The 15,563-nt window shown below is 41.8% G+C and overlaps 1 protein-coding gene across 4 annotated transcripts in view; it reads left to right on the top strand.

The window, feature by feature from the left end:
* The first annotated feature begins 382 nt into the window (after nt 1-382).
* CFAP44 (cilia and flagella associated protein 44) overlaps nt 383-15,563 on the top strand; it is a 40,616-nt gene continuing 25,435 nt past the window's right edge. For 2 of the 4 annotated variants that reach the window (XM_060273739.1, XM_035114396.2), the window contains exons 1-13: nt 387-468; nt 1,354-1,413; nt 3,578-3,658; nt 4,413-4,590; nt 5,579-5,741; nt 6,504-6,606; nt 7,813-8,029; nt 10,003-10,117; nt 10,863-11,027; nt 12,985-13,140; nt 13,839-13,886; nt 14,729-14,828; nt 15,055-15,149. In XM_060273739.1, the coding sequence (XP_060129722.1) occupies nt 429-468; nt 1,354-1,413; nt 3,578-3,658; nt 4,413-4,590; nt 5,579-5,741; nt 6,504-6,606; nt 7,813-8,029; nt 10,003-10,117; nt 10,863-11,027; nt 12,985-13,140; nt 13,839-13,886; nt 14,729-14,828; nt 15,055-15,149 (1,521 nt within the window). In that variant the 5' untranslated portion in view covers nt 387-428. Of the gene's footprint in view, nt 469-1,353; nt 1,414-3,577; nt 3,659-4,412; nt 4,591-5,578; nt 5,742-6,503; nt 6,607-7,812; nt 8,030-10,002; nt 10,118-10,862; nt 11,028-12,984; nt 13,141-13,838; nt 13,887-14,728; nt 14,829-15,054; nt 15,150-15,563 lie in introns of those variants that run through there. The other 2 variants (XM_035114394.2, XM_035114399.2) reach the window with 2 other exon arrangements.

Below are 15,563 nucleotides of genomic sequence, written 5' to 3'. Positions count from 1 at the left end.
CTCATTATTATTTTAAATGAAGCGGGCGGGCACACTTGGGAGGCAGCCCATTGAACTCAATAGGACTCCCCGATTTCACATGCACGGAGAGAAGCCGATGTTACCCGTTATAAACATTTGCAAATGGCAATGACTAAAGTAAATAAATATTTCCTTCCCCCTGGAATTCCTTAAATATCCGTAGCTTTGTCTCCATTGTGCACAGCAGCGTATATTATTATACAGTATTTGCTATGTATTAGTGTATAGAGTAATCGGGGGGGAGGGGAGGGGAGAAAAACGAGCAAGCTGTTCATCGGTGTTACTTCTTACTATGCTGCTGCTGTTGCTGCGCAGGCGCTCTGAGCCTAAGCAGGTTTTGAACTCAACTTCCCAGGGATCTTGGCGCGCCTTTCATTCGGTTGCTTAGCAACCGGCGTATACCTGCCATGGAGCCGAAGGGGGAGCAGGAGGCGAAAGACGCAAAAGGTACCCCCATTCCCGCCCCTCTCCATTTCCCGCCTTCAGCCATTGCCCAGACTTGCCACCAAGGGGTTCCCCTCGAAACTACCCCTTGCTCTCAGTAACGTTGGCAACACTCCACTAGTATGGCACACTTTAAAGAAACAGTCGGGAAATACCTTTTGAAGCAGTGCGCGAGCTTTCGGGGTCACCAGGGTTCTTCAAGCTGGATGCCAAAGGGAGTGGGGCGCGCGGCGTGGTGGTGGTACCAGGCTGCAATTTCAATATGCCCCCCCCCCCCACGTTTTTGCAAAGCATCGTCCAGGTTGAAGAATTGTTCTGGTGAATTTAAAGGAAAGCTTGCTCACCGCTTTCTGGTTTCAATCCATTATTGCCAGCAGCTGTTAGCTTTCGAATTTCCTCTAATATAGAAACGCTGCTGCTTGAAGCAGTTCTGTTTTTGTTTTAGAAAACTTTCAAATATTCTTCCCCTCTACAGGCTCTAAGGTAAGACAGTGCAGTAGTCCAGGACAGAAGGAGAAACCAGGAGGTGTCTCCAATAACATACATTTTATTTTAAATTTTATTTATGCTTTTCGGGTTTACACATTTCACTAATTTTACAATCATTTTAACATTTCAAAACTTGACTTCCTTCCCCCTCTTTCTGTTGTTCCTTTAATTTACTTTTAATATCTTCTGCATATCCAAATTAACTTAATTTGCTTATTTATTCATCTACTTTAAATATATACTCTTATAAAACTGCAATAACATAAAAACTGCTGCGACAGATGAAGCAAGCATGGCATGATTCTGCCAGCTTGCATGAGAAATTTACATTTCAGTTCGCCCCAATATTTCCAATTGGAAGTTCCACCATATTTTATTATTTTGCTTTTATTATTTCAGAAGAAGGAAAGGGGTCACCTTCAGAGGAACACAAGGAAAAAGCAAAGAAGGTAGCTGATGGTAAGTATTGCTTGCACATTCAAATTATGATAGACAAGAATGTGTAGTGATTTCTGTGTTTTGGAGAGAAACATCTCCAGGGGCTTGTTCTGTAATTTTACTGTTCAATGTTTAGGTGTCAAAGGACAAAAAAATCATTAGTTTAAATCTGTCCTTATATTGTATCCTTATTTGGAATCAGCCCTCAAGCCCACTGAGGGCTCCAATAAACAAATAAAAACTATGTTACAAAACACATTGCATCATACAACGTATATCTTTTTACAGTGAGAAATAAAGTATGCTATACCTGTTTTACGTCTCTTCCCTCTCCCATTCTTTTTAATATACAGTATGGTGCTTTTACAGTTTATATGGATCAGGATTTTCCTGTGTTTTATTGCACCAGTATAATAATCTTTCAATAAATTAGTTACCGTATTGTCTTTCTTCTCTTATTCTGTTGTTAGCTAATATCACCATTTTGACCACTTCCCACACTCTTCTAATCCAGCCATCACGAACACATGAACATCATAAGAGCATTAGAATAGCCTGCTGGATTGGGCCAATGGCCCATCTAGTTCAGCATCCTGTTCTCACAGTGGCCAACCAGATGCCTGTGGGGAACCAGGGAGCAGAACATGAGCACACCAGCACTCTCCTCTCCTGTGGTTTCCAGCAACTGGTACTCAGAAGCATTGATGCCTCCAACTGCGGAGGCACGGCATTATCATGGCTTGTAGCCCTTAACAGCTCTCTCTTCCATGAATTCGCCCAGTCCTCTTTTAAAGCCATCCAAGTTGGTGGCCTTCACTGCCTCCTGGGGGAGTGATTTCCATAGTTTGACAATGCGCTGCTTGAAGAAGTACTTTCTTTTATCTGTCCTAAATCTTCCAACATCCAGCTTTACTGGATGTCTCCGAGTTCTAGTGTTATGAGAGAGGGAGAAAAGCTTTTCTCTATTCACTTTCTCCATGCCATGCATACTTTTCTGAACCCTTTCCAACTACAATATCCTTTTTGACATGAGGCAACCAGAACTGTACACAGTACTCATTGTGTACAGATGTGGTTGCACCATCAATATCAGGCTTCCTCAAATCTCGGCCCTCCAGATGTTTTGAGACTACAATTCCCATCATCCCTGACCACTGGTCCTCCTAGCTAGGGATCATGGGAGTTGTAGGCCAAAAACATCTGGAGGGCCGAGGTTGAGGAAGCCTGATCAATATGTATAGCAGCATTCATGATATTGGCAGTTTCATTTTCAATTCCTTTCGTAATGACCCCTAGCATGGAATTTGCCTTCTTTATAGCCACTGCACAGTGGGTTGACATCTTTATTGAGCTATCTAATATGGCCTTAAGGTCTTGCTCCTGGTCCGTCCCTCCAGTTCAGACCCTATGTGAAATTAAGATCTTTTGCTCCAACATGCATCTAGTGTAAGAGCATCAGTTTCCCTCCAGTTATAACTAAGGCTATGCATGCACCATACATTTAAAACCACGACTTTCCCCAAAGAACCCTGGGAACTGTAGTTTTAACCTGCACTGCAATTCCCAGCACCCTTAACAAACTAGCGTTGCCTTGATTATCTGCTTTAAACATATGGTGTGTACGCAGCCTAAACTGCAGTTAAGAGGTACTTTATCATTTTTCCATCTTCTGAAACGACAAGCTATTTTATGTATCCTAAAAGTCTGTTTACTGCTAAGACATAACCTGTTATATATAGTTTCCATTAATACTGCTGTCCAGAAATATCTTCTTACTAGGCATGATCAGAATATATGCAGTATGTTAATTATCTATTCATTTATCTAATTTAAAATTATACTTTTCTTCTTTTAGGAATTTCCTCCAAAAAGCAGTTTATATTCTCCATGTCCTAAACCTAGCAGCTGCTTGAGTATAGCAGCTCAGCTGGCAGAGCATTTGGTTTCACAGTGTGGCACATTTTATGGGCAGCCCCTATTGGGAGTTTGTTTCTCCATTGCTTTAGCACTTACCTGCGTTAGCATTCACTGTATCTTGTAATGTAACCTTCTGCTCCATGATACAGGTGGCTCTTCTGATATCAGTTAATTATTTGATTTTAGGTCCAAGGGAAATAGGGAAAACATTATAGCATATGTATTTAAATAAAGTAGACTGGAAATTAACATGATTTTCTGTTTGCAGAAAAGACCCCATTTTCTGCTTTCCAGGAAGAAGAAAAGCTATATGAAGATGAAGAAGGTAGTGAAGGCTATAGCGATGAAGGCAAGTATTGCTACCAATCTTTGGGTTTGACAAAGCATTCCTACTGCCTCCATGTTGATGGATGGGGTAGGATTAGGATGGCGCCTAGTTGCCTTCTCACCAACCTCCGTTGGCAAAGAGAAGTGTCAATGGTGATGATAGGTTTTTCCATGGAGTCTCAAGTTTTTCCCTAGCAAGTGGAAAGCTGCTGGTTCCAGTTCTCCCACTGGTGGGAGCCAGCGGTGAGTTTGAAATGGGGCATTTTGGGTTTTGGGCAGGAGGCTGAAGGCTGAAGGCTGAAGGCCTTGGATTCACTGAGTCCACAGCTCTGAGGACCCTAATCCATGAGCTCCTCAGTTGTGCCAGCCTGCAGCTAGCACAACTGAAAGAAAGAGAGAAAGAAAATTGACACACTCCCCATGCCTTCTACTCTGGCCAGTGTGAGTGATCAGATGCAGCAGTGATCAGATTAAATATAGAACTAACTTTTGGGATTTCGGCAGGCTGGGATTCTTGGTTGTAATATATTGCTTACAGGAGGGCTCAACCTCTGTGTTCAAAAATTGACCACAATGGCTATGCTGGCTCTGAGTTTATTTATTTAATGTCCTGTCCTTCAGCCCAAAGGTGAGAATCGTCACGTTATAATTGGCCACAAATGCTACTATCTTGTCTATCTGAAAATTATATGCCTGCCTTCTTATTTTCAGCCTTTGTGAAAAGTGGTGTTTGTGTGTGCATGTATAAAATTGTTGTTGATGTTTTTGAAATCCAGAAGAGGAGGAGGAAGTGGAGCCAATACAAATTGAAAAGCCTCCAGAACCGGTGAAGAAGAAGAAAGTAAAGGTAGAGAAGAAAATCTCTGAAAACTTCTACTATAACTATGAGGAGTTGTGTGCACTCCCATTTGTGACTCCAGATTCTGGCATTCCGCTTGACTTGCTCAGTCTCATGTATCCACTTTTGCTAATAAATAAATAAATGGTAGGATTTTGATTACTGTATTTGGGAAATGAAGGGAGAAATACAAGCTGCAGAGGAATTCCTGGGCTAGCCAAAGCAAAAAAGCACACAACCTGGCCAAGCCACAAACAATTGAGAGTCATTGGCAATGCAAGAGAACTATCCTTTCCCCCTGCCCTGAGGTGTGAACAGAGACTGGGGATTTGAAAGGTTTCCAGGTTAACTGGGTGTGAGGTGACAGGAAAAGACTGTTTTTAGCAAGGTGTGCTAGGAAGGGGGGGGGGAGAGATCCATCTTGACTGACTGAAGACAGGCTGATAGAGAGGCCTCAATCTCCATCATTGCACTGCTGGGGGGAACAAGACCCTCTTCAGATGACCATGCTGTAAGATCTGGGCTACCTCCATTTAAACTCAGGTGTAAATATGAGAATAAATCATATTTCTTAAAGCTACGACAGACTCCGCTATGTCTTCAGTTCTCCAAAGGAGCACAGACCCTGATTGAGGGCCAAGACCTCTGGAATCCTGTGCATGGCTGGCTTAGCAGGGATTGGAATGGCCTGTAACAATACATAATAAGGCCATACTAGTGAGAAATTTTACATCCTCCCCAGTATTTCCCAACAGATGGGCAAAATAACAAAGCCTGCACTATTGCTGTGGTTTGTTCTCTCAGTTTATGTAAGGGATCTTTTGCCTTTTGCCCTTTCTTTAATAGAAAACATTTAGAAATTGGTTAAGACAGAATATGGTTAAGCCAGAAATTTTAAAAAGGATGGGTGGGCTACATTTTTTCTATAGCTTCAGCTCTTTTCTCTCATTTATATAAAAAGACCCTATTGTGTTCCAATACCATTACAATACAGTGCATTGTACTTTTCAGGCGACCTCTGGGTTTTTATTGGTGGTAGTGTTATTACATGGTCAAAATAAACCTCGGTGATGGCATCACTTTTCCTTAGTGAATGTTCTTCAGTCACTCTTTTGGCTATGACTGCACTAGACGGGCAAACATTCAGATGCTGGATAGTGTCACTCTCTTCTACATAGCTGGCAACCAACTAGTAATGCTGAATTTGCTAACGAAATCTCAGAACTATCTCCGAAGCACATGCGGTGGAGGGATTGGAGTAATCGCGGTATGACATTTTTGTTTTATTTTGTAAAGTATTTTTCTTGAGATCTTCCTTGGTAGCAAAATAAGCAGGGCTATTGGATTATGAGAATCTCTCTTTCAACCTGAAAAATATTTTGGCCGGTTTTTCACACATTAGGTAGTGCATTTGGCTATTGCCCTTGTCGAAGGCTTGAGTTAATTTTGTACTGTAGGAGATAAATATATATTTTACAATTTTCTTCTTCTTCTTTGATGATCACTCGTAGCTGAGTAAGATTGTCTTCCATAAACACGGTTTTAACAATGGGTCCGTAAGTGACTAGCAGCATACTTACTAGGCTGTCCTATTGATATTTGTTCCTTTTAGGTTCACTGCTAGTTTCAAATGTTATGCAGGTGAACAAGGTATCATGGATTAGGGAAAAGCTCTAACAAAGTAAACAGTGTTTTCCCAAGCTGTTGCACCTCTCTCTCTCTCTGTCCTTAGACTTTGAAAGACTTGCAGTCCTGGTGGAACACGGTATGGGGGCGGAGAATATGCTGCCATTTTCCAGAGGGGTAGCTGCAACCATATTTGTTTTAGGCAGTGCCTCCAGATGATGGTGAACTACAACTGCCATCAGCCTCAGCTAACATGGTCAGTGGTGAAAGATGGGAGTTGTAGTCAGACAGTATCTGGAGGCCACTGCAGTGGCTATCATGGATTAAAATGTGGGATAGAAGTCAAATGAACTAAAACTTTACTGGATAAATGCAGAGTGAAAAAGGTCTTTGCTTCTACTAGGTACATCCTAATAAAACCTACTTTGCAGTAGGAGAAAAAGGATGGAAGCCAAACATGATTATCTATGAATACCCTTCCTTAAGGCCATACAGAGTATTACGAGGTAGGTTAAAACATAAGCCGTCTCACAATTTCATATTCATAAAGGAGAATTAATAGTCACAGAAATAGAAGCAATTTTCTGTTTGATATTTCTTGTATGAATACAGGGAGATTTGTAAGTAGTCACTCTTTTAAAGATGTGCAAGTGATTAAGAAGAATTGGCATTATTATTTGCAGAGTCAGATGCTATTTTCCCTTTTTCTGTGTTCACGTTCAAGAAAAAGCAATGGATGCATGTCTAAATGGCCAAGTATTTAAAGAAGGATGATAAAGGAATTCTATTCTTCATTACTGGTTTATTTTTTATTAGGTGGCTATCACTCTGGAAACCAAATGCAGTTCAATAGCTTTTCTTTTTCTAATATATTTTGAGTTGAGACTTTTTAAAAATAAATAATAATAATAAAGCTGACAAATCAGTTCAGTGATATCTCTTACGTTTCATGTGATTTCAGTAATTACTCATTGTGGGGAAAAGGAAAGGCTTATGATGCACACACACCACACACACACACACACACACACACACACGGTACTAGTACAGTATCTGGGACTCAGAGACAGAATTTCTACAAGAGCAGAAGGCTTGAAGGCTCTAGGGTAGATTATCACCTGAAGCCTTTGTTTTTTCTCTCTTCATACAGACTGCCTTCATTCTTCTCTGTTTTGTGGTTGCTTTGTACTGTTTAAATGTATTTAAAATATAAGTAATCTGTTTCACAAGGGACGTGGGTAGCGCTGTGCTCTAAACCACAGAGCCTAGAGCTTGCCGATCAGAAGGTCAGCAGTTCGAATCCCTATGACGGGGTGAGCTCCAGTTGCTTGGTCCCAGCTCCTGCCCACCTAGCAGTTCGAAAGCACGTCAAAGTGCAAGTAGATAAACAGGTACCGCTCTGGCGGGAAGGTAAACGGTGTTTCTGTGCACTGCTCTGGTTCACCAGAAGTGGTTTAGTCATGCTGGCCACATGACCCGGAAGCTGTATGCCGGCTCCCTCAGCCAGTAAAGCGAGATGAGCGCCGCAACCCCAGAGTTGTCTGTGACTGGACCTAACGGCCAGGGGTCCCCTTACCTTTACTAATCTGTTTCATACTTCAAAAAAATAATAATAATTTACAATATGTGCTAGTTGATTGGCTAGCACATTGGTATGTTTCCTTGAACATTTATATTGCATTAAGAAACCTGTTATATCATCTTATTTCCAGGTGGAACTGAAGAAGCATATGCATTTGCTGACTTTAATCGTTCGGGTACTTTGATCGCCACAGTTGGGAGCAGCCCTGACTATATGTTAACAGTTTGGGACTGGAAGCAGGAAAAGATTGTATTGAGAGCGAAAGCATTTTCCCAAGATGTTTTTAGAGTGACCTTTTCTCCAGAAAATGAAGAGCAACTCACCACATCTGGTTCAGGTCACATAAAGTAAGCCAGCAAGTAGCATAGTTTTATCTCAAGGAACTAGAATGCCACAGAGGCATGCTGACTAAAAGGAATATTTCATCAGTAAACGCATCACACTAGAAAGCTGTACCTACCTTAACTATACATTAAATTTTAATTATCTGTATTAAAACATTCCTGTTACTCAATGAAGACCACCTTTTATTTAGCTGCCCCAAAACATTGCAAGTACGACATGCATTTTATTTATTTAAAATCAAGCTAGCCTTCTGCTCTGGGTTGGCAGTGTCCTAATTTTTGTTTCATGTTGTAATATAGTTATTTATAATCTTCAGACAATTGAAATGCCATGAATATCTTCTGAAAGCAGGAAAAGAAGCAGCCATGTTGACTGGCTCCTTGTGTAATTGACTGCCCTTGAGCGCAACACCCTTTCCCTGGTGCTCGGTGATGCTGTTGCTGTGAGCTAGGAGCACTGGAAAGTGTAGTTTTGTCAGTATTCTTACATGGTGCTCCTCATGCTTGGCTTGAGTCACACTGTTGAGTCAACAGTGTGATGCAGCAGCTAAAAAAGCCAATGCAATTCTGAGCTGCATCAATGGGAGTATAGCGTCTAGATCAAGGGAAGTAATAGTACCACTGTATTCTGCTCTGGTCAGACCTCATCTGGAGTACTGTGTCCAGTTTTGGGCACCACAGTTCAAGAAGGATACTGAAAAGCTGGAACGTGTCCAGAGGAGGGCAACCAAAATGGTCAAAGGCTTGGAAACAATGCCTTATGACAGGCATCCCCAAACTGTGGCCCTCCAGATGTTTTGGCCTACAACTCCCATGATCCCTAGCTAACAGGTCAGGGATGATGGGAATTGTAGTCCAAAACATCTGGAGGGCCGAAGTTTGGGGATGCCTGCCTTATGAGGAACAGCTTAGGGAGCTGGGTATGTTTAGCCTGGAGAAGAGAAGGTTAAGGGGTGATATGATAGCCATGTTCAAATACTGTATATAAAAGGATGTCATATAGAGGAGGGAGAAAGGTTGTTTTCTACTGCTCCAGAGAAGCGGACACAGAGCAATGGATTCAAACTACAAGAAAGAAGATTCCACCTAAACATTAGGAAGAACTTCTTGACAGTAAGAGCTGTTCGGCAGTGGAATTTGCTGCCAAGGAGTGTGGTGGAGTCTCCTTCTTTGGAGGTCTTTAAGCGGAGGCTTGATGGCCATCTGTAAGGAATGCTTTGATGGTGTTTCCTGCTTGGCAGGGGGTTGGACTGGATGGCCCTTGTGGTCTCTTCCAACTCTATGATTCTATGATTCCTGCTGTGGAAGCACTACGTGGAGAGAAAGAGAGGCCTTACTCTTGAAGCAGCAGAACAGTAGGTGAGCATGCAGGGGAGGTTCATGTATGGGGGTTGGGCCTGGCTCTGGAGAATATATGTTCAAGCAGAGAGAGCCCGCCCCCTGTTCGCCGCCGCTGGAAGGGGGATGCGATGACGCCTATTGGCATGGTCAAGGCTTTCCCCAATACCCCGATCTTGTTGCCGCAAGGTCTCCGCTTCACACCCCTCCCTCTAGGAAAAGCGCTACAGAATTCCGCCCAAGGCCTGGCACTGCTAAAGCTGGGAACTGGGAAGGATAACGCCCAATGCCTGAGCCAAGGTCTCCCTACATCTGAATCTTAATAAAGTTGTGGCCAATTTGAATCCCATAGCACATTGTCTTGCGTCTTTATTCCGCTCAGGGGGTTGCCTGGGGGTTTGGGAGACTCCGCCTGTCCATGCAAATGAGATCTCCTCCTAACACCTGTGCCGGAGGAGAAGAGGAAAGTGGGAGAGTATGCAATCCCTGGGACCTCCCAGACTCATCCTTGTAGCACTAAACTGTGGTTTGCTTCAAAATGCAGCCAAATTAGTGCATGTGAAAGGTTGATAACAGTCTGTTTAAAGACCAAAATAACCCCTTGAAAACTAATAGAGATTTGATTTTTATGTGACCAGGTTTTGGAAGATGGCGCTTACCTTCACTGGTCTGAAACTACAAGGAGCACTGGGTAGGTTTGGAAAAACAGCATTGACAGACATTGAAGGATATGTGGAGCTGCCAGATGGGAAGGTGAGAAACATTTCTATCTTCTCAAACTTTTCTGTATGATAAAATGGGCTCCTTTGTTCTCTATTCAGATTTGCCCTGACCCATATTTACAGGACATTGCTGTGTGGAAAGGCATAGCCTATCCAGTGTCTGCTGCGTCTAAAAATGATCAGAAGCTTATTCTGTTTTTAAAAAAAGCATCTGGTAAACAGTGGATATGTTTTAAGAATTGGCGGAATATATTCCCATAGACTGATACCAATCAATAGTTGTAGTAATTGAGATTTCTGAATTGTTTTTAAAGGCACATCCTTGTATAATGCAGTGCCCAGCCTTCTTATGGTTTGTGACAAACCACTTAGCTGTAAACAAAATAAATCAAAGAAAAAGAGCATAAAGAAATACTATTGCAGCAGTTAGAAAGCAGCATTTGGTTGGACGTTATCATTGAACTTATTGTTCCAAAACATTGCAAAAAAAAAGAAACTTAAAAAAATAAACAAACCTGGGATCTGTAGTTTACCCTTCACATAGCTACAATTCCTAGTACAGTTCCCGGGGTTCTTTGAGGGGGAAGCGTGTTTCAGATGTACAGTATGGTGTGCCTGCAGCCTTGGTCTTACAAACATTTGCCATTTTCCTAGAAAATGTATCTGTTGTCTGTGAAAACTTGGGATGTAACTTAATGTGTCCTTCCCTGTATCCCTTTTCAGATATACATCAATATGATAGAATACTAATGCATTTTGTTTTCTCTGCATGAAAGGTACTTTCAGGATCAGAATGGGGCAACTTGTTGCTGTGGGAAGGGGGCCTCATAAAAGTGGAACTTTGTCGGCCTGGGCGTAAAAATTGCCACAACGGCCCAATTAATCAGATAATTCTGGATGAGGGAGAGGTGGTCAGTGTTGGATCAGATGGCTTTATTAGGGTGAGTATTTTCTTAAATCTTTTTTTTGGGGGGTATGTGTTTTCTTAAATATTAAGTGTATAAAGAAGAGACATATTGAGTGTACCCAGGATTATTCATGGGTTGATGGTACTGTTTACTCTTCTGCACTTTTTATCAAACTATTAACAGACCAGACAAAATATTAACAGAACCAGACAGAGGGCCTTCTCGGTAGTGGCACCCACCCTGTGGAACGCCCTCCTGGCAGATGTCAAGGCAATAAGCAGCTATTCTACTTTTAGAAGACAACTGAAGGCAGCCCTGTTTAGGGAAGTTTTTAATGTTTGATGCTGTACTGTTTTTAATATTCGGTTGGAAGCCGCCCAGAGTGGCTGGGGAAACCCAGCCAGATGGGCGTGGTATAAATAATAAATTATTATTATTATTATTATTAACAGTGGGACTCGGGTGGCACTGTGATCTAAACCACTGTGATCGGCAACCTCTTGGGCTTGCCGATCGGAAGGTCAGTGGTTCGAATCCCCATGATGGAGTGAGCTCCCGTTGCTCTGTCCCAGCTCCTGCCAACCTAGTAGTTTGAAAGCACGCCAGTGCAAGTAGAAAAATAGGTACCACTGTGGCGGGAAGGTAAATGGCATTTCCGTGGCCTCTGGCTTTTGCCACAGTGTTCCGTTGTGCCAGAAGCGGTTTAGTCATGCTGGCCACATGACCCAGATAGCTGTCTGTGGACTAACACTGGCTTCCTTGGCCTGAAAGCGATATGAGCACCACAACCTCATAGACTCATTTGAGTGGAATTAACCGTCCAGGGGTCCTTTACCTTTTTTATTAACAGTGACCACTGGTTTTTACTAATAAGATTCCTGCTGGAATATTTCATTAACCTGGTGCTGAGACTGAACGAGATTTATTGTAAGTGTGCTTGGGGTGGTTATTTCACAACCTGAGTACCTATACAAACAGGTGGTGGGTTAAGCTTGCCCTGCTGTGCCCAAAAACAGGAAGTGCAGACAGGTATTTGCCCTTTAGTCACCCCTCTCCTTCTCAATCTATTTCCTGTCTTGGCCTGAAGCAGACTGACAAAGACCTGTTTGCATTTCCTGTCTTTGGTAAAAGAAGGCAGTATAACCATCATGTAATGTGTTCAACACCTTTGAGAAACACCATTCGTATGAGAACATTGCTTCCTTCTTCATTTGCTAAGGCTTTCTTGAACATATCTTACTTGATTGACAGTATATTCTGTATCATGTTCTTGACACAATAGGAGCGCGTTAATGATGGTTTTTTACCCTTCTTGAGGAATTCTGTGATGCTTCCCCAGTTGGACCACGTGGTTGCTGTCAGAGAGGCAATAGCACAGCAAAAGTGAGACAAAAAAACCCACCAGGGCAGTTGTGAAATAGGAAGTTGCAGGATGTGCACAGCTTGGAATTAAAGTGGTTATGGCTACCCTAAAACTTTTGCAGGCACAAATAGCTTTAAAAGCGGGATGACCTATGACTACCCCAATAGTTACATGAGCACACATAATAAAGAACGTACAGTGAAAAGAACCCAAATAGATGTGATGGTTAATGTGTCTGTTGTTTCTTGTGTAAATGGCAACTGTAGAGCCTGGAGGAGGGAGGGAAAATTTAACTACCCCCCTGCCACAGTCCTGACAAAAGTTGCCTCTCTGAAACTGCTTTCTGCATTTGAAGGGAAACATCAATTGACACCAGTGACATCAACAGAGGCTTCCCTTGAAATCCAGATAGCATATTCAAGAGGCGATTTTTTGTAAGAAGCACGGTAGGGAGAGAAAGGTTTACATTATCCCTTCCCATCAGTTGCATGTGAATGAAAAATCCTATTGAATTTGAACTACTCCTTCCCTTAGGTTGGCTCATAGTAGCCAAATTTTAACATTTAAAGCATTGGTACTGGCATTTGGCAACAATAGATAATATTTTCTTTTCCAAACTCCATGAAGGTTTGGGATTTTGAAACAATAGATACAGCTGATATTGTGGATGACACTGGACTGCTGGAGGTGGAACACATTAATGAACTTTTAGTTGGCAAAAATGTAAATCTGAACTATATGGTGAAAATTCATGAACGTGGAGAACCATTTTGGTATGCTCAGGTAAGCATTGTTTTAGTCCTCCCCTGTGGTATATAGGGTTGTGTTGTTGTTTTTTAGGTTGCACATTAGTCAACAGAGAGTGTGTGCCCTGATTCAGTGGTGTGCACAACCCTTTTTCATGTGTAGGATGTGATGTCATGGTAACCTTTGAAGCTAAAGCAAAAAAACAAACAAAAAAACAACAACCTCAAAACCAGCCACCAAACTAGGAAAGTACCACTCAGGTGAAACAAAAAATAAAAATGGAAGGAAGGAATAAAATTCCAGGGGCTTGAATGAATCTTATTCCAGACCTTGCAGCTTGGGGGAAGGGCAAGGCTGAGCATTCAGTTCTCACTTGCTTTCATACAGTTCCTGTTAACTCTTAAGGGGGAACCTCCCATTGGCACCCCTAGGATCTAAGAATAGTTACCACAGGGATGGGAATCTTGATTGTTGTTGGAAGGGAGAAAAGGCTAAGTTCTGTATCTGAAGAAGTGTGCATGCACACAAAAGCTCATACCAATAACTACCGGTAACTTAGTTGGTCTCTAAGGTGCTACTGGAAGGATTTTTTTTTTGTGGGACAAGTTAGTTGTTTATTTGCTTGGGGAAGTGCAGCTAAAATTCTCTGGATCCAAGCCAATGTCTTTAGGAGAGGGATGTAAATACTGTTTGAAGTAATAGCAAAAAGCTAAGTGTTTTTTCTTCTTTACTAGGATGCCAATGGAGCCATCTGGAAGCTTGATTTGAGTTTCACAAATGTTGTAAGTTTTCCTTTCTGTTTTGTTCCCCAATCATTCCTCCACTGTACTTTTGTTATACCTGATAGTTAAATAGAAGCCAATATTTTATCTTTAAAAGATGTGCAGCTTCTGTAGTTTATTACTTTGAGAAAGATGGCCTCAAAAATGTCAGTACTAGTTTGTGGTTCCAATGGTGGGGCAGCCTCAGTGGAAAGTACTCATGCAAGGTGAGGCACCCACTTTCCCCTCTTTTGCATTTAGACTTTACCCTGTTTCTGTGGATGTAATTTGGCTCTAATCCAAGCTGGGCTTCCCAATTGGCTATGTTCAGGAACAGAAAAACATAGCAGGAAATCCGGTCAGATCTTTCATGTCTTGTTAGCTTGGCCCTAAGCGTTCAACAAACAAGGTCTTCAAAAGAACAGATATAAGGCACCACTGATGCTTCCTCCTTGAAAATACAAAGTATACTGATTTAAAACCGGTGCTTTTTTCTGGGGGGGGGGTACTCAAGGGTGTGCAGTACCAGCACCTCCCCCCCCCCAAATGTTAAAAGTGTGGCACTTGCTGTAACAACTTCATGGTGAGCACCAGCAACTTTTTTTTTGTAATAAAAAAAAGAGCACTGTTAAAAACCTTTAACAAATATCAGTGTTTTTTTGTCTTTGTTTATCTGATACTCAATTTGTGCCCTAGATTGAAAACTAGGAACCCCAGTTTGAATGTCCAATGCATTTTAGCGATCAGATTTTCAGAGGGGCTTTAATGATATGTCCCTAGGTGACCCTGTTACACAAAACTTTTAAAATACTTTTACAAATAGGCCTCTGAAGAAAACCCATTTTATTTCTTTTCCCCTGTAGACTCATGATCCAGAATGCCTCTTTACTTTTCATTCAGGAAAGATAGAAGCCATGTGTGTTTCTCCAGTCACTTATATCATGGCCACCACTGGTCTTGACCGTAAGTACATATCTTTTTCCTTCTGACTCCTCCCACACTCAGTTTTCAAGGTTAAAATAAGTTATCTTAAGTAGACACGTTTGGGGAATAATCCACGGATCACTTGTAATGGTGTAGTTTCTTTGTTTTTTCAGAGCCCCCATGTAAAATGTGTTGCTTAAATTTTAAAAAGCAACGGAGATCTGGCTCCTTCTTATTCTGATCCCCTGTTAACCATCTAATGCAGGTACAGTTCGTGTCTTCGATTTTGTTGACAATGTGCAGTTGACTGAGATGAAGTTTAAACAGGGAGGAACAGTAATGGTCTGGGCACCAAACGTGGTAAGTAGTGCAAGATAGAAAGAGGAAGTATATGGATGGTAGTGCAAGACAGAATGGCTGGAGCCTAGCTGTTTTAATGTACAAATGGCTTATGGTTTATTCTGCCCCTCTCCTAAAATGGAGCATAATGAGATTGAGGAGCAGGTTGTCTGGATTGTTCTTAATTCCTGTTCCTCTAGTTTCACATACTGATGTCCTCCAGATGTTTTGAGCTGCAGAGGTCTGCTGGCTGGGGTCCATAACATCTAAGGTTTTCAGTTTTGTTTTGATGGGTTTTCATATTTATTATTTGGCAAACATTTTACTTTTACGGATTTTGTTTTTTGCACCCCCTCCCGAGTTTTCTGGTGACAGTGAAAGAAAATAGTTTAGTATTGGTATTTGAGAAGAAAACGCCACTCACAACATGGTTTA

Source organism: Zootoca vivipara, chromosome 4, assembly GCF_963506605.1.
Source record: "Zootoca vivipara chromosome 4, rZooViv1.1, whole genome shotgun sequence".
NCBI classification, from domain to species: Eukaryota; Metazoa; Chordata; class Lepidosauria; order Squamata; family Lacertidae; genus Zootoca; species Zootoca vivipara.
This window is presented reverse-complemented; position numbering and strand designations above follow the sequence as displayed.